General features: G+C 49.9%; 1 protein-coding gene across 2 annotated transcripts in view; it reads right to left on the bottom strand.

The window, feature by feature from the left end:
• Positions 1-25573, bottom strand: part of LOC144154244 (N-acetylated-alpha-linked acidic dipeptidase 2-like) — a 143247-nt gene that overhangs the window by 36046 nt on the left and 81628 nt on the right. For both annotated transcript variants that reach the window (XM_077685832.1, XM_077685833.1), the window contains one exon: positions 1356-1622. In XM_077685832.1, the coding sequence (XP_077541958.1) occupies positions 1356-1622 (267 nt within the window). The remainder of the gene's footprint in view (positions 1-1355; positions 1623-25573) is intronic.

Raw genomic sequence — 25573 nt, 5'->3', positions numbered from 1 at the left:
ATCTCGGGTGCTTTTTTAATCACACCGGGTAACAGTTGGTCCTGAATTGATGGCAATATCATTTTGCCCAATTTTCGCACTAATTATGGCCACAAATTGTCCATTTTTTTTACCTTTTTTAAATTATTTTCCCAAATCCCTCAAAACATTGCATCACCTAAACACATGTTAAGTCCCGTTTCATTTATTTAAATGAGTCATTTTTAGTTTGATTGGGTAGGATGAACCAGGATTCCATGTTTAATGTATCGTACCTTCCTTGTCAATTGGTATTTATGTAATTATTCATGCATTACTTTCTTTTTATGTGCCACGTGCTTGATTTTTCAAATTCTTATATTATTTGCGTTTATCCATGGTGCTAGAGTGAGCATTTTTTTCAGTAGCTGATGTATTTACAAATTAGCAAGTGTCGAGGTTTCGGCGCACTCTAAACACACTCAGGTGTTCAAAATGAATCCGTAGGCCTTTACTACGGCGCGTCTCATGGCCCAGACGCAGCTTCGGTGCGTAAAATACCAAAAAATTCATTTTTTTTTTTTTGCATTTACGAATTATGTAACATCTGTTCGCCATGTGCGTAGAACTACGACAGTTTCTGTTCATCTATTTTTACGCTGCTTGTCTGCTACTTTATAACCTTCCCTAGTGTAAATATTAGTTAAGTCTCGATGCAGCCTTCGACTGTGGGACCTCCTCCTGTGTGCTCTGAACTTGTAATGTCGGAGCCAGTTAATTTATTTTGTTGTTGCTGTGAAACTGCTGAACGCTCCAGCCAGAGTGCACTGAACTTTACAGCTCCAGCAGGGCCCTAAACTTTCTGGGACGCGAGAGCAGCACGATTAACTGCCGTTCCGTACTATTAAACGCCGTCGCGGGATTCTTCGAGGGTGCAGCTTCCACAGACAGCTGAGCAATGAATTCCCGGAGCGAGCAGCCAAGGGCAGCACAAGTGGCGGGACGTCATGCAGCAGCGTTAACTGGTGCTCTGCTCAGCTCCGCTTTGATTCCCGGCAAGCGGTTGCCTTTGTGCGTTCAACGCAACGTTTATTTACATCTTCCTGAACAACGCGTGGGCTTTGCGTTAATTGCGAAGACCCCCTGGACGAAGCCTCGGGTTCCCTCTTGGAACGGCAGGCTCGCCTTGACTTTCTATAGTGCTGCACGTGAGCCAACTGTGAAGTATGCGAGTAAAAAGCTACGTTGCTTGCGTATTTAGAAGCAGCACAGGTGCACTTCACACTGTGGCTGGGCAAATTTGCTGGACGTACAACCTCGCGCAGCGCCCGCAGGGCAGCCGCGCCAGGCGCATCGTTTCCGCGGCGAAGGCCACTTTGGGCGAAAGGTGCGCGTACCGCTGAACATGCCACTGGTGATGAAGAGGACCGCTCCGTTCTGCAGCGCTGCCAGGTGGTCCTCGACCCACTCGGTGGCGCCCTCGAAGCTGGGACGCTCGCCGTAGAAGAGCGCGAAAATGATGCTGCGCCGGGGCGTCCACCGTTTCTGCTTGTGCAGTGCGGCGAACACCTTGCTCTGCACCACCATCTTGGCCACCGACAGAAGGGGCTCTGCCGAGCCGCGAGTGTTCTCGCTCGTGTGACTGCCCACCACCACGAACCGATCTGCACCAACAACACGCGCGGCTGAGGCAGCCTCACTAACTGGGAACCTTTCTAAGGGCGTTGTTCCGTCTCCGCCCGGAAACGTATACTCTGCGTCCGTGCAAGTCATATAAAACCAATACTAGCTACTGTTAATGCATACGCAAAGGGTGTACACCAGCGCGTCCAGCAGGTGTTAGCTTTTCATGCAGGACTAAAGAGGCAGTCAGTGGTGTTCCCGCCATAGGTCGCCAGGCTCATTCACGAGTGCACTCACACACCACTCACTCACCATCGTTTCGGGCCTGCGAGTGCGAGCGCCAGTCGCGGGTGCGAGTGCAGTTGCCACTCGCGAGTGCTGAGCGCCGCTGCCACTCACGACGGTGAGTGCACTCGCACTGCTTGCGAGATGTTTACCGAGAAGTTTACTGCGTTGAGCACCCATCTTGCGCTTTTAATCGCTGTTGTGGGAGCCAGTGCTTCGTTGTGGGAGCCAGTGCTTGCTGCCGGCGCTATCTACTCGTACGTACAGCCACTATTTAAAGGCGCGAGTGGTGCATTTAGCATGGGGAATATGTTGCCACTGCGCTCCTGTTATGGGGAACCGTGGAATTAACTTTCGGGTGGTGCGTTAATTTAGGAATACGATTTAAATTGACGCCATAATGCACTGATACTTTTCCGTGCCCTGACTCATGGAGGGACTGCTGGGCACGCTCACGCCGAATGATATTTTGGGCTCGTAGCGTTCGGTGGCGGAATTAGTGTCGGTGACATTGCCGCAACAAAGCGAATGCACTTTACTACCGCTGAGCGGTGCGATAGAAGCGTTCGGAAGCACCGCGGTATAGTGTAGTAGTTCGAGTGTAGTAGTTCGTTATTTTTTCGGCTTCACGTATTGGTATCATTTTGGTGTCGGTTTCAAAGTGGCCGCATTGGAGATTTCCACAAAATTTAACGATTCATGTGTTTTACAAACATTAAGCGAAGTTAAAATTCCCATGCTGTAAAGAAGGAAGCAAAATGAGTGGGTATGCGAACAAGTATTAGCGACGGTTGTGAGTTGTTAGTTTGAGCGGAGGATGTGAGTGGTAAACGCCAGTCCGAGTGTGTGTGAGTGGTGGATGCGAGTGGTCAGCGCGAGTGAGTCTGAGTGGCCAATGTGAGGGGTGAGTGTGAGTGCGTGAGTGTGAGAGGCAAATGCGAGTGGTGAGCGTGAGGGCGAGTGAGTGCGAGTGGTTGAGAGCAAATGGTGATCGCGAGCGCAGGTGAGGGCGAGTGGTGAGCGTGAGTACAAGTGAGTGCGTGAAGAAAAATATATTTTTTGAGTGAGTGTGAGTTTTGCCGAGGTATAATTCTCGCTGTGGACAAATGCACTTGACATTTCCGTAAACATTGCCTTTAACACGTTCACTGCGTCGTGGGTCACCGGTGGGTCACGGCCTGTGCTCCACCATATGCGGCTGCGAAGTTACGTGCATTTATCTGCTACACTTGAACGCAGAGGTATGATTTTAGTTGCATGAGGATACACACGCCCAGAAGAATACTTGTCTGATGTTAAAGGCTTATGACTCACCGGTGACCCACGACGCACTCAATAAAAATGTTTTTGTGCTGTGTGCGGGGATTCGCCGCTAGGGGGCTGATACAGCCGTGTGCACTTCGTCTCGGCTCCCGCTTCACGACCAAAAATCAGCGGATCTACCTCAAGAAGCGCCAAACCTGTACAACCACAAGGCTCCTAACCTCACGCGGCAACACCCGACACCCAGGTGAGCCATTAGGACCCAGAGAACAACGAAAAACTGGCCTTCAAAGATCTCGCCCCACCGCGCCGACGCTAGGCCTACTTTGTAGGCCCAGCAGATGCAGAATAGCCGCCACGTCGGAATTCCTCGCCGCCACGACGAGTGAGCCAGCTAGACTGCCCATGCTGACGCCTACTAGCACTACTAGCACAATGGAATTCGACCCCCAAAGCGGGCGCACCATTCCTGCCGAGAATCCGTGGGTCACAATCATCCGATCTCGCCCCAAGACCCCTGCGCCGACGACGCCAAAGCAAGCCATCAGTACTCCTCTGCAAACTCCGACTAAACAGTCCCCTACATTAAAACAAGAACTCCCCCGTAACCCCTCGCCGCGTCTACCAAGCGATCACTATACAATTGTGTACCGCCCACGCTCAGGCCTCAACCTAGCCAACTGGTCACCGAGAGCGCTGGCCGAAGGTATCGCAATAGCCAGTGACATACCTCAACAAGAATTCTATGATCACGTCGTCGTCCAAGTACAAACTGCCCAGAATCTTATCGTTGCCAGCACCGAACAAGCGGAATACGCAATAACGCTCAGCACGATTCAAGCCATCCGCCTAGGCACCACAGAACAAGAACTGACGCCCTACATGAAGCCACCACCGGACACGAGCCGAAAGGTCATTCATGGACTTGACCCGGAAACAACCTCCGAAGCACTGCAAGCACTAATGCACGCTAACAGGCCTCAACTTCTACATGCGCGCATGATGGGCCGTACCACGTCGGCCCTGCTTACCTTTCAAGGACCGCACGCGCCGTTTTATGTGAAGGTTGGTAGCCTACGCTACCGATGCCACCCATTCAGACGCTCTGTTCAGGTGTGCCACCTGTGCGGCGAAGTCGGACACCGCCAGGACGTGTGCCCCAACCCCGACCACCACAAATGCCTCGGCTGTGGACTGAAAGACCCTCCACAGGACCACCACTGCACTCCCACGTGCAAACTGTGCGCGCCTCCTCATGCCACTGCAGGAAAGGACTGCCCGAAAAGACTCATACCAACGATCCCCAAAAGCCAAACTCGACCACTTCCAGGCCCGCAATCTACAAGCTTCAAGTACCCATCACAGGTAAGCTGGTCGGCAATAGCCCAGAGCGCTCCTACTGCTCCAACACCACCCCTCCTACCTGCATGCGACTCCCACTTCCCACCCATTACAGAAGCTCCCTTCCCAACAACCGCATTAGAACAGCTTCTTACAGAAATCAAGGAACAAAACGCTACCATGCTCGCCAGAATAGAAGCCCTCGAGAGAGCCAACAGAGCTCCCCCGCCACCCCCCACTGCGCCCCTACCCGTTGCATCAACCACAGCGCCTACACGCGGAATTTCTCATCAACAACACAATGACGACCAAAATCCTCCCCCAAATCGACCATCAAATTAAGACCACCACCGAGATGCTCCACAACATGATCTCAGCCACCACCGAAAAGCTGCTACAACTCACCGAGGCACTCACGTGTCGCATAGCCGCCCTTGAGGAAACAAACAGCACGACGTGTCCCCCCGAGCCAAAGAAACACAAAGCATCACCGACCGATGACCACATACCCGTCGATGATTGTTGACCCCTCCACCGTCACTATCTACCAGTGGAATTGCCGGTCCTTTAAAAGCAAAAGAGCCCAACTGTGGCACTACATCTCCACCTCGCCTCCCGATATTATCGCCTTGCAAGAAACCGATACACCGAAGCCCGAACTACGAGGATACTATACCTACACCCAAGACTCTACACACAGGACTGCAATTCTAACAGCACGAACGCTCACCGCTCAACAGCATCACATCTAATCACCCATAGCTCATACATTCGTAGAAGTGATCCCACGAAAACCTGGACAGCCCAGCCTGTTCATATTGAACGTATACAGCCCTCCACAGCACGCTGTCCGTGAAATTGACCCCCTTCTGTGTGAATCCATCAAGATCGCCGGCGCCAATCCACTCATTCTGCTTGGGGACTTCAACGCCCCGAATCGCCCTTTTTGAACTTCCAGCCAAACTCTCCAACATTCCTGACCTGCACCATGCCTTGTACGCCGATGACCTAACGATGTGGACGACAACCGGCTCCTCTGGACAACAGCAAGACAACCTCCAACAAGCTATCAATGACGCGCTCGAATACTTGAAGCAACGAGTACTGACCTGCGCCCCTAACAAATCCGCCCTTCCCGTACTCCGGGCTAGAACACGCGGTCGACCCCCAAAACCTGCGCCGGACCCAACCGTGACCATCTCCACTGCTCCCGTACCACAAGTCCAAACCCTCCGAATTCTAGGAGTCCCCTTTCACACAGATGGATCGGGGGCGGCACTTTTACCACAATTACACCAAACGACTACGCAACTGACTCATTTAATTCGACGCATTTGCACCCAGCGCCATGGCCTGAAGGAACAAGACACCTACTGTATCGTCCAAGCACTGTTGACAAGCCGCATAGCATACGGGACACCTTATGTTCAGTTGAAACCAAAAGAGCATTCCAAACTTGACGCCCTGATACGTAAGTAATATAAAATAGCCCTCGGACTTCCGTCCTTCACGCCGACTGAGCACCTCCTTAAACTCGGCCTGCATAATACACTGTCAGAAATACTGGAAGCCCAACAAGCCAACCAACTCACGCGATTGTCTACAGGCCGCACCCTTCTCGCGACACTTGGCCGCCACGTCATAACTCCGACAGAAGCACCCACCCGTATCCCTCCCGACATCCGTGCCAACATCAAAGCAGCCCCATTCCATGCCATATGCATCCCTTTTACAACAAAGGCCGACGAGCAGCGCGAGTTCGCTATCTTCAGAGACGCTATTCGAAGATACACCGACGCAGCTGCATATAATAACCGCCAAGCTCACGCCCTTGTAGCCCTCAACACCCAGGAAACCCTCCTGACGTCCGCCACGCTATCCACTACCACCTCCACGAGAGCAGAAGAAACTTCCATAGCTCTAGCTGCAACCACAGCCACGACAGATTACATTGTCATCATCACAGACTCCCAGGAAGCATGCCGCCACTATCAAAAAGGATGTATCTCGCCTCAAGCCCTGAACATACTACGACGCATACACAGGCTGCCCTCCATCTACGTCGTGTGGACACCAGGCCACGCCAACCTTCCAGGGAATGAATGAGGCGGCACACGCCGCTGCCCGCGAATTAACTACCCGGGAATTCCCTGAAGGCAGAGAAGACCCACCGGAATCCCTCAATCACCCCCCAGTCCCGAGTCGTTACACAGACATCTTGTACTACTACCGTCGAAATCCCCTCGTCTACCCTCCTCCTCACCCATCTCTCAACACCAACGACGCACGCATTTGGCGACGAATACAAACCCAGACATACTACAACCGCTCGTCACGCGCGTCACGAGCGGTTTGGTATCTCCCGTTATCGTGAAATTTTCTGCTTTTCTTGTGTTTCTTGACTATTGGCATATATATGTGAAAAGCGAAGGAATCAAAATCAGTTGTAAGACAGCGTTCGTGTTTGTCACATTCTTCTTCTTGTGGTTTGCCTGAGTTTGCGCTGTTCCCCCCTTTTGTAATCATGCACCAACTCGCCCAAGCCTTAACCCTCGTCCTTTAAGTTTGCGTATTCTTGTCCATATCGTGTGTGTCTGTGTATGAGTTAATGGTTGTAAGGAAGGTGCGCCAACTCTCTCGTTTTGCCTCACGGCGCACACGCTTACCAAGTGCATTCGCCCTTTCAAATGATACAAGGTTATTGGGTGTGGGGTACCCACGGAACGGAGGATACCCCACGCCTTGTTCTGGGCCTCCCGCGCCCGCCTACAGTCCTCATTCTACCACCGCCTCCTCTGGTTGCGTGGGGCACCGTAGGCGTGGGGAATGGACTTTTCGGCGGCGTAGAGGATGTGCGCCGTGATGAGGTGGGCTGCTTCCTCCACGTGTAGGTGTTTTATGGATGTGTGGTGTAGTTTAGATGTTTCTGTGAATGTACTCCAGTTTGCTCTTCCCTCACTGAACCTTTTATGAGAGGGGGAAGTGTTTGCGCCTTTGCCTATGTATGTCGATTTGGTGGGGAAGTGGTCACTACTATGTAAGTTTGTGTCCACATGCCACTCAAGAAATGGGAAAAGAACTGCAGAGCCAAGAGCCAAGTCAAGATTTGAATGACTGTTTTGTCCTATGTTATAATATGTAGCTTGGTTTTTGTTTCACCGCCACTGCCCGAGGGGGAGTACCTTCGGGCAGTGGCGTAGCCAGAGGGAAGGTTTGGGGGGTTCCACCCCCCCCCCCCCCCCGAAATTTTCACTGCACCCCCCCCCCCCTTCCTCACTCTGTAGTTTTTAAGGAACCATATTCTTCCCACAGCGCCGCGCATAGTGCCTTCTTTTCACCAAATTGGCAAACTTCCCATGCTCGGAGCAAGAGAAAATTATGAATGACGGCGATTTTCTTGCTACTTTCGGTAAGATCTCGATCAAGGTTTGGGTTCTAGTCGCTGTTGTGATCTCCCGGTTTGTCTAGTTTGTCTCCCTCACGCGGGTCCCTCTCTCCGTCCGTCACAAGTTCCAGTGGCGTAGCGAGGGGGGGGGGGGAGGGGGGGTGCTGATCAGGCTTTATCCCCCCTCCCCGAAATTTTTCCGGCCGGCGCCGTGCTGCCTGTTATGATTGGTACGTCGCTAGTGAACAAAGGCGCATATCCTTCGGATGTGCCACTATTAAAAACATTCATGACCCAATGCCTGTCCTAACGCATTGGTGCTTACACAAAACGAAGCGCCCGGGTCAGGATAATTGGGTTGGAGGGGTGCAGCTCCAAAAGCGATGGAAGCCATCTGGTACGCTCAACGCACGGGAAAATGGTATCGAAGGTTCGGGCAAAAAGCGGTTCAGAACCTATTGCCAGCGACATCAGCATGGGGGCTTATGGGAGTGGCGATTGAAGCGCGACTAGGTGAGGAGGGAACAAGCACTAGTAACAAAAAACCAAGTTTTGTTCAACAATAAAACAACAATTATATTTTACGAACTATATTTATTTCTGAATCACATTATTTAGGCACAGTATATAAATAATTTATGAAAATGCCGTTCATTCTCAAAAACCTTTTTTTGTAGCGCCCTCTGAAGAATGGCACATGTCATTGCTTTGTGATGCAGTCCTTGTAGTCATCGGAAAGGCGCTCCTAAAGTTCGTCTGCTAGGAAACGCCCCTCCCTCGCGTGTTTTGGTGGTGCGCATTTGCATTCGTTTTTCCTTGTTAATTTGGTGTGCACTTAATTTTTGCTGTGCGTGGAGTTGCGAGGTGCGTTGTAACGTCGGTGAACACGTGTAGTAAGTACCGTGCCCAGCAGGCACGGTGAACTACGGGACGATGCTGCCAACGGTTGGAGCGGAGCGCTTTCGTCGGTATACCTACAGAAACGATGTGCTGTACAGCCGGTAAAACGCTTGTCTATAACAGCGATTTCAACTTCAACCAGCTACATCCGAAAACTGCTGAAACATACTCATTCCAAACATGTCGGAGGCAAAAGCGAAGGGCTAAGACTTCAGTATTCCGCAGTAGTTTTATTCTAATACCGCTCCGGCGGGGCAGGATAGGGCTGAGAGTACGAACGCTGTGTTATAGACAAGCCTTTTACCGGCTGTACAAGTTGCAACAGCAACTCCCGTACACCTGGCGTTTTACTGCACCATTTTCTTCTCATTTCCACAGGTAACGCGAAACTATTGTACTGTTAATATGTGCACGGGGGTTGTGTAAGGGCACGTGGTGGTGCTTCGAAAAAAAATGGGTCTACAGCTTTGTTATGTCACAGTTATCTCTTGATTTCACCTCAGGCTGGCTCAGAGAAAGTTGTGTCAATTACTCTAGGACTTCTCGGCGTAGTACCACTCGAATTTAAACGAGTCGCTTTAATTGTCTATCTCAGTGTCTTCTCTATTGCATTACAACGCTTGTAGTGCTCGTTGCTTCCCGCACTTGTATGCGCAAGCAGTATTTCCATCGCAGTACTGGCAGTACTGTGTTGTGCTGCTCCGTGCTGCGCTGCTGCCAGATCTTTCCTGCTATGTGCTTTTACATACTGCCGTCGCTTTCTTTTGCATTGATACATTTTTCCTCTTTTTACTTATCTGTTGCGACACTTGCCTAATAATGCAACCAGGAAATTGCAGGCGTGAATGCTGAGTGAACTTCTGTAGAAACCCTTGTCTACTTGATAAGACGCCGGGACAGCTGCAGTGTGCTCGCTGCACTTTCGTGAATCGGCATTCCTGCGGCCCGGTTTTCTACGTCAAGATGCAGTGCCTAGTTCTTATCTCTTGTTTCGAAGTAGTTCTGCTGTTGACGCTTTCATTGCTCATAATGCTATGTGTTACGGGTAAAGTCAATTTTTCGGCGCGTAAGGAAAATCCTAATGCATGTAGTGCCCACGAACATTTTGTACTTATTGTATACGTGCTCATTTTGTGCAGTGTGGTAAATTTGTTTTATGTTCATCCTGGAATAAAATTCAAATGTCTTGATTATAGCATGACTATGCGTTATTTCTTCTCTTAGAACAGAAGTACACAAACTGCAAGCATTATATAACCTTGATCTATACTTGAAGGCACGCACGCCTACCTGCGTATGTGCGACGCAATTAAACTTAGCAGTGGCGTTGGTCGAAATTGGTATCGGGGAAAGGAGTGGGCACGTTTTTTATATAAAAGGGGGGCCGGGGAGAGTGGTCAAGTGTCATTTTGGGCTCTGTATCCAAAGGCAGAAAAAAAATTCTGGTCGGGGGGGGGAGGGGGGGGGTACGTTTGCCACCCGCTGCAATCAAAATAAACAACTGATTGCTTTTATACAGCAGTGGAAGGCATGAATACAGAATAAAGGTTCAGAGAAGATGCAAGATGCTTTTATAAACCCCGAGGCGAATCATACGACAGTATGCTAAAGTGCGTTTCTCTAGTCACGAGTATAAGCTGGCGTTGACTTGAAGCACACACGCCAAGGGCCCGCCAACTTGCGTCAGATGGCAATGACATGAGCCCTCAGCGATCAGAGTCCTGCTAAGGCTATTTTGAAGTCAAATTTTCCCGCTAATGCCACCAAAATGACGTCACTTTCTGACCGGATCTTGCGTCACATCCTGTTTATTTTTTGTTCCGCCGGAAGTGTTCCCTCCTCACACAGATGGCGCTAAGCCCCATGAGCAGCTTAAGAGCCGCCATTTTCTGAACGTATGGGCTTCTATGGAAGCTTCGCTACCAGTTATATTCACGGGACGCCAAAGGCGTGCGTTGTGTCCCTTTGTGTGTGGCATGTGGCCACACAGAGAATAATTGGCCGGCTGAGTCGTTCTCAGTAGAGGAGATTGACTCATCACGGTATAACCGGGGCAGCGAGGAGTGGTCCGCACTGACTCGCGGCAGAAAAAAAAAAAAAGACACCGCCCGCCATTTATTGGTGAAGACTGGTACGATAAAGGGTCGAAAGGGAAAAGACGTTCTTTGTATGTGTAAACAGAACCACGTGCAAGCGGCGGTGGCAGACAGTTAACTGAAGAAAGCGATGGGTCTGCGTATTGGGCAAAACGTGTGCTTTAGCTGGATGAATGTCGTGGTTGGGCAGAGGGCCTTTGTGGATGAGGCGCATAGCAAAGTATGCCCCTCTTCTGCGCATCACCCCTTTATTTTTCACGTTTCTGTGGAGCCCGGGAGGGTGTTGGCGTGGGATAATGAATGGGCTCTGCTTGCGCGCACTGCGTGTCCCCTTCAGAAAGCGGTGTTGCTGACAGTCATTTTCTCCTCCGCGATTAGACAGATTCATTCAGCGGTATTTTTCGCTAACCTACGAAACTGGGGAACAGGGAGTTGACGAAAAGGGCACGCTGCGGCTTGCCTAGCGAGTTCCAGACTTTATCCTACACGTGAAGGCTTGACGGTCACCAGCCCTGCCATAGGCACAAGGCGCTCGCGACAGTAACAAATACCCGATGGCCATCTTCGACCTCGGTCACAACAAAAGCCCCTCCATTGCGTCCACGGCCGCTGTTTGCCTGAGCGGCCGCTGCCCCGAGCAGTGTATATTCAGGGGCCTGAGTCACAAAAACGCCGACATGACAGAACGGTACAAGGGCCGAAGCGCCCTTGCTTTGGGAAGCTCACACTCGAAGTGCCATGCAACACACAAAAGAGGCCGCGATTGTAAGTCATTTTCTTCCCCTGACCCCTGATTTATCCTTGCGTGATCACTTCTTTTAATACTGTTTAAATAATCGCTTCCTAATATTTACACGATGTCACAGTACCTTTATGTCTGCGAGCTAAAAAATGTAAATCTCGTTTTATTTCTAATGCAATATTTGCGTTTGAATTGGTTCTTGAAAGGAGCGCCAGCTATGAAGCGGGTAGGTAACTTAGAAAAAAAAAAAGGAAAACTTAAATTCTACTCATATAAACGCCTAAATATTCTATGATGCACAAAGTTGACGAGGGTTACTCAAAGCGCATCGGGACAGCGTTAAGTACATGAAGAGTTACCGCTGTCCGTGAATTACGTGAACAGTTAAAGTACATGAAGAGTTAAAAAATATATTTGTTCTCGCTGCAGTTTTAGTAGTTTGCTTCATCTACAGGCACGCAACTCCAAGTAAGGTAGCGGCTTTCGCATGGTGTGCCCGTTATCGTGACCTTTGTTACCCCATTTCACACCACGCGATCGGGCATAGAATGCTTATCAGCAAAAAAAAATTTCTTCTGCGTTTTGGACAACAGCAACTAAATAAAAAAATCTCATTCTTACGGCCTACGCCATTTTTTTTTGCGGATGTCACACTCACCATGCAACACACGTTGAAATAAAGCAAGTAATTACACGAAACTATGCTCATTTAATGCAATGAAAGGTGGCCGTGCGTGCAGTATATGTACCGTATCACGGGTGCAGATTTCCACCACGCGATCAGCGGATTTTTGCCCAGTTTACAACTTCATCTGGCACTAAATACCATCATAATCAACACCAATAGAGACCTTAAGCCCATTTGAAGACAAAATACAACCTTGTTGAATTTGAAAGAACTAGCCTTTGGTAACTCACTCAGCTACATTCCAACCACAGAAGACGTTTTTCAACTGGAGCAATGCAACAAATATCAAAAATTTTCAAATTTCGTGTTGCAGTGACGTAATGTGGGCAGGAGTGATTTAGTACAGGCCAGCACTAAAACGCAGTTATGAGTGTGTTAACTGCACGTAACAGTTAAAATGATAGCATCAATAGAACTACATGCTCTCTAAATCGCGCCGCCTTGTTGGTTGGCTGTGTCTTCGGTCGTTTGACTCCAACCATAAAATGATCCTGTGATGTCATAGAGAAATCGCCGGAAAGTGGGTGGGGAGTGGCCGCTTCTTCATGTGTTATATTTCATACCTCCCTTATTTGTTTGAAGTTTGCGATAACATTGGTATCATTGTTATCGGGAAAATGCAGTCTGTTTAATGAACCAAACACGTATATATATTTTGTCTTCATATCCTTTAAGGGCGCGTGCACACTACCTCGCTTTTTCTCTGTCGCGGGGTGTGTGTGTGAGGGGGGGGGGGGGGGGGCTTGAAAACAACTTTAGCCCCCCCCCGAAAAAAAATCATGGCTACGCGCCTGCCCTCGGGCATCTTTGTTACCCTATTTCGGGAGGTCGTCGATAAGGATTCCGGCCAGTCACAGAAGATGGCGGAGTTCCGCTGCTCCCCACTTCAAGTATGTTATCGTTTGCACCAGTCGGTGAGAGCGAGACCTGCAAACGGATACCACCGGGGCCACGCCAGTCACCACTGCCACGGACAGCGAGGATGGCCAGCTGAACCACCGGCGCGGCCGAGCGCGGCCCGCGGAACTACCGCCAGTAACTGCTCCGGTCCGGCGGGCGGCAGCCAACCGTTCGGGTGGACCTGCGGTCGAAGCGGCCACGGAACCCAGGAGGCGGCGGGATCAGGCGCCTACGCGAGCGGCGCGAGCCTTCGGGCAGCTGCAGTGGGCGCGGCCGTTCCTGTTAGCACCTTGAGGTGGGAGTGGGGGTCGCATCATGGCGCGACCCCAACGTTCGTCGGCTGCGACTGCAGGCTACCCCCGGGCCTGCCAACCTGCTGTGCTGCCCAGCAGCGAGGGACTCGGAAACTGTGCAATGTCTTTGCGAGTTTGGGAGGCGAGCATCGCGACGACGGCATCGTGTGGCGAACCCTGGGTGTGGACTGGCGTAGGAGTGGAGTTCGGTGGCAGTTTTGCTGACTTGAGGCGTCGTGACAAGTGTGGTGTAACGTGGCGTCACTCGAGCTCAAGGGGCGTCCAGTCTTTAGGGGGGAGGAATGTGGGAATCGTGCGGAACCTCGGCCCACGATCCCGAGCCGGCGCGCGCTTTGGAAGAGACGATTTGCGCGGAAACCGGTCCGGCGCTCCACTGGTTCGTCGGCGTCCCCCTAGAGATGGCACCACCGGTCCGTGCGGGGTCGTGTGCGCGCAGGAGACGGGGAGAGTCTCGCCGGAGGCCCGGTCGGGCAAGATGCGGCGCAACAGCGCGGCGGTGATGGATACATGTATCTCAGGTAGGAACTTTGTCGCGCGCCGTGAGTGCCTGCCTCCCGTTTGCGGTCACGACCCGGACGGCGTGATTCGTGAACGCCGTCGACCCTTGTGCTCGCATGCTTTGGGATTCTCCAAACAAACAGCTGTGCTTCGGCACTACTGTCTCCTGTGTTCTCGAGATTGGCGAACCTCGCTGGGCTGCCGTAGGCATGGGAGCCCGCGTGGTTGACACGCCGGGAGCTAGCGTGGTGGCCTACCCCAGAGTGCTGGCAAGGTACCCGAGGAACCCCTCATGTCCCACAACCGTCACCAAGATTACTCAAGGTGCCCCATGCGGGGCTCTCAAGACCCAAAACATGACGGCAGCAGACGAGGCAGCCATCGCCTTGGCTCTCGCTCAACCATGGGTTAGGAAGGTAGTCACCGATTCCCAACAAGCCTACCAGAAACACCAGTCAGGGTGGGTGTCCTGGGCTGCACTGCGTGTGTTAAAAAAACACTGCCCAACCGGTTCCATTCAGCTCATCTAGACACCTGTTCACGCTTCCATGGAGGGCAACGAATACGCCCACCACCAGGCCTGCGCTTTTACCTCCAGCCCCTATGCTATAGAGTTGCACGAGGACAGTCACCCGCTTGTCACGTTCAGGGACATAACCCAGCATTATCGCCTTCAGAGACAGACCCTACCCTCGCCGTACCCTGAACTTTCCACGGAACAACTACCCTACGGCTCATACCATCAGACGCGCCTGCACACAATGCACTGGATTCGCTACGGCACTGAATGTAATTTTTTCTCAGAAGTAGAAACACTCTGCCACATAATCAAAGTGTGCCACTTCATCCCTGAGCACCCACCTCTCTTCCCGTCAACTACCCAACAACAGCGATGGGAGATATTGCTGTCCAGCTCTCTCTGCTTACCCAGCTTCAGCTGGTGGACCGAGGACAGGCGGCGCGGGATGCATACGGGCTCCAGTGAAGAAGGAACCACTCCCCTCGCCGGCCCTCTGGGCCGTTCAGAACTCTGAATAAAAGTATTTCCAGCTTCCGCTCCTCCTCCATCTCTCGCCGATTTCGTCGCCTTCGTCCGCGACGGCAGAGACGGAGAATGGCGATCGTCTAACACCGGGTCTGAGCTTCCTTTAATTTTAAATAAAAAAAGTTTCCACTCATGTGCTACACCAATACAACTCAAACAACCACCGTTCATGCATCATGCATTAATTTACCCTCAGCAAAGAATATCTCTTTGAAGTAGTAAAGGGTGTGGTTAAGTCTTTCCAAGCACATTCACAAAGTGGATTGGCGCGCTTTTTTTTTCTTTCAGCTACAACTTTCGTGACGACGTATCACCCGCTCAGTCATACGTTCCTTCGACTCCGGCATGACCAACGTTATGTATACAATCACGCACTATACCTCGTCTTTCACCAAACACGCAGTTGCCATGGCTCACGGCTACCACAAAACAGAGGATTTCGACTACTTCGTAGCTGGGAGACGTGTTAATGCATAGTGAAGAAAGCAAATCCCAAAAAACAGCTTAAGAATCCAATTGTCATGCCAAGCCCAAGCTGTGGTCTTCCCATAACCCTTCACGACGACATGGATTCCCAAGTGCAGTTTCCTCTCTAGTATTATTACTAAGGAATTCTATCAGTACCGCCACTGAGGCACGCAAGTTCTCAACGGGGGCCATTTTGATTTTATGAGTGTTGCGAGATTGTCGCATCTAAGGCCTCGCCGTTAACTTCGACAGGGTTGTTTGTTAATAACAACACTGCCGAAGGTGCAGCAAAAAGGCTTCTTCGGCCACACTTCTGCACTTGAAATGCTGCTACGTGCGTTATCTCTGATTCGCCTTCGGAACGACGTCACTTGCGTGCAGCACCAGATCAGAAAGGACAAGCTTAACCTATCACAGTTGACCGACTAAAACGCATAAACAACAGAATGGCGGCGCCCATGAACCTTCGCAGTGTAAAGAAATGTCACGTAATGCGAAATGACCAATGATCATGGTGGCGGCATGGAACAATAGTAGAAAAGAGTGCCGATACTCTTTACCCTTACCTAGTGATACTAGATAAAACCTCGTAGAAACGCGCCCGAACCCAGACCGGTAGGCTTTTGCCGAGGAGTTTTGACGAGACAATGGTTATTTAACGAAACGAAAGCATCGTGTACAGCAAATCCACCCCCCCCCCCCAAAAAAAAAAAAACCGACAAAACACAACTGTTAGGCATTTTGAGAATAGACCTAGAGGGGCCATAGAGACAAAATACAACTCTGTTTAATTCGGAAGGATTAGCCTCTGGTAACTCACTCAGCTTTATTCCAGCCTCGAAAGACGTTTTTTCTTGTCCACCGAATAAACACAAAAAAACATCGTAAAACTTTCAAAATCCCCGCTGTACTGACGTAATATGGACAGGAGTGACGTGCTATGGGTCTTCACTACAGGCATAGTTATCAGTGTGCGAAGGGCACCTTATAGCATTGAAGTGATACGCTCAAACGGAACTAGAGACCATTACAATCGCCCAGTCATGTTTCTTGGCGGTGGCGCGCCCGCAACCACTTAAAGAGGCCACGAAGACAAAATACAAGTTTTGTTCATTAAAAAGAATTTTGTCCAGATAAAGTGATACCAATGATATCTTATACTGAGAAAAAACATAGTTATTAGGGAAAACAGATGCAGCAGTGGCGGCTCCCTACCACCTTCCGGCAATTTATTTATGACGTCACAAAATATTGTTTGTATTATTGGCGGCCGTCGACCAAGAACGATCCAAGAACAAGAACATGCTTGCGAATACCCGCACCTGAGGTTGTATTCCAGGTTTTGGTGGTATACCATCATTTTAGCGCAGTACCGTGATAGACCAACACGCTAAATAACCGCAGCTCACATCATCAGTAGAGAACCGGAAGCCTCGAATCTGTACTGAGCGTGAAGCTGAGTGCCTCCTCAATCATGTAACGCAGTGGGATTCTTTGCAATCTCAGTTTCTGTTTACGGGTGTCTTGTTTTGTTTTCCAGGACGTAGGAGTCAGGCGCGTAGCCAGGATTTTTGTTCGGGGGGGGGGGGGGGGGGGGGGGCTATGGTTATTCTCCCCCCCCCCACGCCTCCCCCCGAAAGAAAAAAAAGCGCGGTAGTTTGCAAGCGCCCTTAAAGATGATGATGATGGTTGCAGTTTAATGGCGCAAGGCCGACATGGGCAAAGAGCGCCAAACACAAAGTTATTTGATGAGGAGAGCACACGGATAAAACAGTTAAAGACTATGAGCATGGCTGGTGTAAAGGGCCAGGGAGAAGAACAAGAGTGGTTAAAAGATAAATAAGGTGTGTGGTGTATAAGACCAGGGGTAAAACTATGGGTGGCATGAGATGAGTTGTAAGAAGTGCACTTCTGATAGGAACTTAAAGGTGCGCTGAACAGAAAACATGGCATCGTCTCCTAAGAAGTATGACGAGTGTGGTGGAATATGTCGTGTGTGTAGTTGTGGGAAGTGTTTGCGTCGTGTAATGTGGAGTGCCCTACATTGTATGAGGATGTGGATCACGGATAGGCCCTCTCCGCACCTGCTGCATACAGGTCTTGGAGATCCAGTGAGAAGGAGCGAGTGCGTTGCATGTGTGTGCCCTATCCGTAATCTAGCCAAGGCGACTTCAGTGTATCTATTGCGTGTGTCGGTGGTGTATGGTCCCAAGTGAGGTTTTATTTCGTGTAACTTGTCTGTTTGTTCACTCCAGTGTGTTTGCCAGTTGTTGTCTCATGTGTGGCTTCCCGTCGGTGTAGGGTAATGTGGTTATGCCTACTGTATTCAAGAGTGTAGCAGCAGCAGCCATTCGATCCGCTGCTTCGTTCCCGGCTATACCACAGTGGCCAGGGACCCAGAAAAGGACCAATTCAAATTCGTGGACATACACAGACATAATACCCTTGACTATCAGATTGACAACATGGTTTTTGGAAGACTTTGTTGACGACAATGCCCGCACAACACTGAGGGAATCTGTATACATAATGGATTGTGGGATGTGGCTTTGAAGTATATGATTAAGAAGTACACCGTAAGCCTCTGCCGTAAAGATACTAGTATTACTATTGAGAGTGCTAGTGACATTAAGGCCGGGGCCCATGTGCCGCGCAGGACACAAAGGTGGCAGATTTAGAGGCGTCCGTATAAAATTCAGGACATTGATACTTCTGCTGCAAATACAAGAAGTGCTGCAGAATTGCACATGTGGGAGCTCGGCTTTTATCTATATGTGTAAAAGATGTGTCGCATGATACAGGGCGGAGATGCCATGGTGCCATAAAATCTGTTACAGGAGGTTGGATGGTGTCTAACAAGGAGATAGAGAGCTCTTACGCGTCCTCTCTAACTCTGTAAGGGAAGGGCGCAGAGAACGTTGGTCGATTTAAAAGGAGATCAGTCATAGATGTATCATGAAAAACTGATTTAAAAGGATGGTGACGCATGGATGAAGTTTTAAAAGTATAAAGGAGGTCTGTGTATGCTCGCTGGCGTTGTAGGTTCCATTTGTTGCACTCCACATAGAGGCTTTCGACCGGGCTAGTGCGGAAGGCGCCACACGCCAGGCGGAGCCCCAGATGGAGTACTGGGTCCAGCATTTTGAGTGATGTTTTACTTGCTGACCCATATACAACGCTACCATAGTCCAATCGTGAACCTATCAAACTGGTAAAAACACGCAAAAGAAGTTTGTCAGCGCCAAAAGAAATGTGCGAGAGAACCTTCAGGATAGTCATTGTTTTTAAGCATTTATCTTTTAGCTGTTTTATGTGTGGGATGAATGTGAGCTTTTCATCGTAGATTATACCTAAAAACTTGTGTTCCTTTTCGACAGGAATCGAGACACTATTGAGTTGAATGTCTGGACCTGGCCGGATGCCACGCCTCTTGGAAAACAAAATACAAGTGCACTTCCCTGGATTAAATTTAAAACCATTGCTATCTGCCCAGCCGGCTAGCTTGTTAACACCAAGCTGGACTTGGCGCTCACAGACAGACAAGTTACAGAATTTAAAGGAGAGTTGAACGTCGTCTACATAGATTGAACAGGAAATTGACGGTGGCAGCGCCTTCCTAAGGGAATTCATTTTCACAATAAATAGGGTGCAACTTAAAACTCCACCTTGTGGCACTCCATTTTCCTGTACATGAACCTTAGAGAGTGCAGTTTCAACTCGCACACGAAAGGTTCTTTAAGACAAGTAGCTGGCAAGTGTGTTCATCATGTTACCCGACATGCCGAATGACTTCAGGTCGCTTAGGATGCCATACCGCCACGCGGTATCATACGCTTTTTCCAGATCAAAGAATACCGTCATACAATATTGTTTGTGGAGGAAAGCATCCTTTATATAAGACTCGAGCGCGACGAGTTGATCGTTAGTGGACCGCCCTGCCCTGAAGCCTGCCTGGCAGCTCTCGAGAAGACCATTGTACTCAAAAAAGTACACCAGCCCTGTTTATCATCTTCTCGAGGAGCTTGCACAGGCAGCTTGCAAGGGCGATGGGCCGGTAACTGGCAGGATAGGAATGGTCCTTTGCTTCCTTCAGGAAAGCCACTACTATGGCCTCCCTCCAAGAGCGAGGAATGTGCCCCGAAAGCCATCTGGGTGCAGGTGTTGTATCATGGTGCATGTGATTTTGTCTGCACCTGGAGCTGAAGGCTTACATGTGCTCAGAGCAGCATTCAGCTCATGAATTGAAAAAGGAGAATTGTAAGAAGTGTGCGACTTGTTGTTATCACGCAGGGACTTCTTTTCTACAGATGTTTTGTGTTTAATGAAAGTGTTTGTGTAGTGTGCTGAACTGGACACGTGTTCGAAGTGTTGTGCAAGTGTGTTAGCCTGGTCTTCCAGTGTGTCCCCTGTTGTACTAACCAGGGGCAGGCTGTGTGTCTGTTGTCCTTTTAGTTTTCGTATTCGTGTCCAGACTTTGTGTGTGTCTGTGTAAGAGTTTATGGATGTCAAGAAGGTGTGCCAACTCTCTCGTTTTGCCTCACGGCGCACACGTTTTCCAAACGTCTTGGCCCGTTTGAACAAAATAAGGTTACCCGACGTGGGGTACCGACGAATGATACCCCACGCCTTGTTCTGGGCCTCTCGCGCCCGCCTACAGTCCTCATTCCACCATGGCCTCCACTGGTGGCGCGGTGCACCAGAGGAGTGGGGAATGGACTTTTCGGCTGCGTCGAGGACGTGCGCCGTGAGGAGTTGGATAGCTTCTTCGACGTGTAAGTGTCCTATGGATGTATGGTGTAGTTTGGATACCTCTGTAAATGTATTCCAGTTAGCTCTTCCTTCATTGAACCTGTTTTGGGAAGATGGACTGCATGGGCCTTTACCTATATATGTTAGTGAGGTGGGGAAGTGGTCACTACCATATGAGTCCGTGCCCACACCCCATTCAAGACATGGAAAGACTGCGGAGCCAATAGCCAAGTCAAGATATGAGTGTGTGTTGTGTCCTATATTAACGTATGTGGGCTTATTTTTGTTGAAGAGGCATGCTCCTGAAGATGTAAGGAATTTCTCTATCAGGCGACCTCGGGCATCTGTGCGAGGAGAGCCCCAAAGAAAGTTGTGAGCATTAAGGTCGCCTGTTAAGATGTATGGTTCGGGCAGCTGGTCGACCAGCGCCTCGAAGTCAGAGCTCGAAAGTGCAAAATCAGGACGAATGTAAACGGAGCATACCGTTATCAACCCTATTAAAAATTATTGTGCGTATTGCTACAGCCTCAAGGACAGTGTTGAGAGTGATAGGGTGGCATGCTAGGGATTTCCGGGCTATTATGGCCACACCGCCCGAAGAGTGTGTGCAGCTAACCCTATCCTTTCTGAATACCATATAGCTATTTAAGAAATGTGATTGATTGGAATTTAAATGTGTTTCTTGGACACACATTAAACTTGGCCGATGAGCATGCAGAATCTCATATACGTCATCAAGATTATTCAGAAGGCCTCTGCAGTTCCATTGAACAATATTTTCTCTTCCCATTATGATGTGTTAGAGCTACTGGAGTGTGACTATTTACGCAAGGTCTTTCGGCGCTTGCACTCTTGGGAGGGGTTTCTTTACCTTCTCTGGAGGTTTAGATGGAGGGACCCGCTCCTTCCGCTGCAAAGAAGACAGGAAAGGTCCCACATCCACCTCATCATCAGATTTGCAGGGGGTACCCGGCGTACCGGACCCCCCGAACTTGGCAAAACCCTTTGAGGTGCCCTTTCGTTTTGGCCAGGACCGCCGAGGGCCTCAGGAGTGCCCCAGGTGGCACAGGCGGTGCGGCGGAGGTGGGAACTGCTGCGGTTTCCTCCGTGTCCATCTCCTCCGGGCCCTCGCGTGTGCTTCGGGCCGGTGGAGAGGAGGAAACAGAGTGTGCATCAGCATCCGCAATGGACGTGGATGCCACCACAGCCGGCGGTGCAGTGGCGGGTTGGGCTGCCCGAGGCAACCAGGTTGGGGGGGGGGGGGGGGACCAGGTCCGACTCGCAGTACTGGGTTCCCGCCGAAACCAGATGCCGCTCCACCCCCCGGCGAGCTGCGTCGGCGTACCTCCCCAGAGGGAACGAGGCGAACCTCTTTTGCGCCTCTGGGAAGGTGATGTTCTCAGTGACTTTTACCTTGATAATCTCCTTCTCCTGGTTGAACTTCTCACATTTTCGAGAGTAGGCGGCATGGGGTCCCTGGCAGTTGGCGCAGGTGAGGGTTGAAGATGGACAATTGTCAGATGAGTGAGCATGCTGGGCGCACTTTGCGCAGGTCAGACGGCCACGGCAAGAGTTGGTTCCATGCCCGAACCGCTGGCACTTAAAGCAGCGGCGGGGGTTAGGAATGTATGGCCGAACCGAACATCGAATGTATCCTGCGTTAATGAATTCTGGTATTGTTGATCGATCAAATGTTAAGATTAGATGTTTAGTAGAAATTTCTTTGTCTTCTCTGCGTATCGTTATGCGCCTCACAGCTGTTAAGCCCTGACTTTTCAGGCCCTCCAGCAGATCGGTTTCGGTTTCAGTCATGAGGTCAGGATCTGAGATCACGCCCTGTGATCTTGTTAAGGCTTCGGTGGGGCGTGACCGTGATGTCAAGATCTGCAATGCGTGTCTGGCTCAGGAGATTTGTTGCCTGCTGCTGGTTATTGACTTCGACCAACAGTTCTCCCGTTCTCTGTTTCTTTGCTTTGTAGGATTTTCCTATTATACCTTCTATGAACTTTGTGACCACGAAGACGGACCGAGAGGCAACAGGCTTTTCTTTTTCAACGGATTGAATGATCAGGAAGCGGGTATAGTTGGCTGGCTTTGGGATTGAGATTGTTGGTAAAAACGCAAATTATACTTCGGTGCGGCCCCTTTTCAAGGACCGATCACGTTTGGAGGAGGGGTTTGAAAATACCATACAGCATGTATAGAAGCAGGGCACGGGGGTACTTTCTTTCACAACCTTACCCTGATAGCTGAGGAGGTCCCGGAGCTCCCTGCTTGGTAAACAGACAGAGAGCCCATCCGCCAGAGCTTGACCTGGGCTCCGACGGCCACCGTTTGAGGTTTCTACCCTTCACTTTTAAACATATCACCACGGTAGGTTACAGCTTATGTTGGGGGCTCGGGGTCCGTGGTGTCGCCAACACCGTCACCAAGTTTACTCAAGGTGCCCCGTGCGGGGCAAGCGCCCTTAAAGGCTATGAAGATAAATTAAAAAGACTGCCTTGTCCCGATAACAATGATATCAGTTTTACAGCAAACTTCAAAGGAATTATCGATATATTAAACATTTGAAGCAATGGCGAATCCCCGCCCACTTTCCGGCAGCGATTTCACTATGACAGCACAGGATCTTGTTGGACGATTGGAACCCAACGACCTAAGTCACCGCCAAGGAACACGATTGCGCGATTGTAGAGGGGCCTCCATTGATCTTATCATTTGAATTCCAACGCGCAGTTAACATACTCACAACTACGTTTTAGTGCTAGCCTATATATACATCACTCCTACCGATGTTAGTTCACTGCAGCGCTAAATTTGAAAATTTATTATATTTGTTGCATTGCTTCGGTTGAAAAAACGTCTGTGATTGGAATGGAGCTGTGCGAGTCACCAAAGGCTAGTGCTATTAAATTGAACAAGGTTGTATTTTGTCTTCAAAATGGCCCTTTAAGGTTCTCTCATGATATTGGTGTTGATTATGATTGTATTTGTGCCAGGTGAAGTTGTAAACTGGGCGAAAATCCGCAGACCGCGTGGTACAAACCTATGCCCGTGATACAGGACGTACATTGCACGAACGGGAACCTTGTGCAGGCATTGCATTAAACAGCCATAGTTTCATGCAATTACTTGCTTTATTTCAACGTGTGGAGTATGATGAATGTGACATCCGCAATAAAATGGCGTAGGTCGTAAGAATTAGATTTTTTATTTAGTTGTTCTTGCCCAAACTGCAAAGTAAAATGTTTTTGCATTCCGTACATTAGGTGCTAGTGTAAGGCCAATGGAGCTCATCCTGTGCAGTATACATCAAATCTTTGCACTTGCGTTATGTGTAGCGCAGGTCTTATCTCCAAAAAAACGAGAGGCTATGAATTATGCATGCAAGAAGCGTTATATCACTAGCAATAATTTCAACAAATATCAACCCTAAACACCCAGACATCACGCGCACGAACAGCGCTGTTAAGGGCGAAAATTACACGAACATGGCAGTATTAGTCTACACGCAAAGCGGAATAATTCAGCCATCGGCATTTGTTAAAGGGACACTGAAGTGAATTTGTCAAGCTCCCATTTTTGCTTGCACTGCGTAGACTGGCTCAAATTAGCACACTTTTCATCGTTTATCCGGTTGACAAATCGGTAATTATTTTACAAAGCGCGAAAGAAGAAAAACTACCATGCGCGGTTTGCGGCGGCCGCACCAACTAAAGCTGTGACGTTGGGAGGAGCGGGCACCGTGATTGGACGATGCCCAAGGTGAGCAACCAAACAAGTTTCGGTTTCGGTTCTGTAAAACACAACCGGTGGCGTTGTTGGATGGGCATTCTCAATAACTCAGTAATCATGTAAAAATGCATAAAGATAAGCCTTCCAGGACGGCTTGGAATCGTAGCATTCACTAGCCGAGGCTTACGCAGTGCATGGACGCCCTCCGCGTACCCGCAGACGCCCAAATGTCATGCGCTTTTCCCCCATATTTGGAGCTTGCCTCACTCATGCCTGTACCGTAAAAAGCGTGTTCGCACCAGGCCAAGGGTCTGTTTATTCTGGCCTGTGCCCACTTCCCGCAAGCAGTCGGTGCTTATGGCAACAGCACGCCAACGAGAACTCCCTAGCGCGCCAGTGCCGGCCTGCGCGCGTTCTGTGAACCAGTGGCAAACAGCACGCCAACGAGAACTCGCCAGCGCGCCAGTGCCAGCCTGCGCGCGTTCTGTGAACTAGTTCGTGGAGCCATGAACGTTGCGGCCCAAAAAAAGGTGAGCTCAATGTAGAAAACATCGGACAGAAAACGAACAAAAAAAAAAAAAAAAAAGCACGTACCCGTGGGGACTCTAACTCGTGACTTGCAAAACACTCCCGACGACATACCCAGCGCCCCAGACAACTCGGCCACGGGACGGGCTACGCCGACCTTGGTAAAATATGGTATATATTGTAAACAAGTTTACACTTTTATTTAGTTTTGGCATTTCAAGCAGCTTAGGTGACTATTTGTTGTATTGCGCTCGTGCAGTAAGCGTCCCCCGAGTTTCCACAATAGCTCACGTCTAGCAATTGCATTTCGTAGACGGAAAAGCGTTCGCAGATGCGTAGTCGTGCTGCTGACCGCTGTGCTTGTTCGCCCAGCTCAAGAAAGTGCTTCCCGCACCCTATTTTTACGCTGTACGGTAAAAATATCAGTTGATTTTATTTCCTTAGTACCTATATTGACATCGCTGACTCTTCTCCCGCCTTCAAGAGGCCTTATATTTTCCTACTGGCGTACCAGTCAGCGAAGCGTCGCATGTGCGCTTGTGTGAAGCGACCTTGACTTGGAGCTAGATACAGTGTACAAACTAACCAAGTAAAGAAAGGCCCATTCTTCCATTCACAAACGTGTCCTGGGTTCGTTTCAACTGAGCGAACGAATTGCGACGACCCGTCGGCGGCCGGCGGACGAAACGCTGGGCCGACTGACTCTGTCTGAAGGCCGGGGAGCCGTGCAGTAGCGCAGCCAATTGCGAGCTCGGCTCCTCTCCACGTCACACGAAAACGCCGCAGAAAATGGGCGAGCGTAAAGAGAGGAGGACAGCATTTTCGAATTAATTTTTCTACTAAATAAAATCGCGTAAACGCGACCAGAGTGGTCGTAACATGGCCTGGGGACTCTGGACTACAATTTGCGCAAGTAATCCCGCAATGTTTACATATCACTTCAGTGTCCCTTTAAGTGATGCCAGTTTAAATTTGCGCTTCTGTTTTGAGTCTCAACGCAGTCCATTTCGTATACTATAGCTTCTATCAGGACTCTGGGCGGACATGAGAAGCTT

Source organism: Haemaphysalis longicornis, unplaced genomic scaffold, assembly GCF_048455015.1.
Source record: "Haemaphysalis longicornis isolate Haplotype H1 unplaced genomic scaffold, Haemaphysalis longicornis Haplotype H1 scaffold_1, whole genome shotgun sequence".
Lineage (NCBI taxonomy): Eukaryota > Metazoa > Arthropoda > Arachnida > Ixodida > Ixodidae > Haemaphysalis > Haemaphysalis longicornis.
The sequence above is the reverse complement of the archived record's forward strand: the minus strand, read 5'-3'. Positions and strand labels throughout refer to the sequence as shown.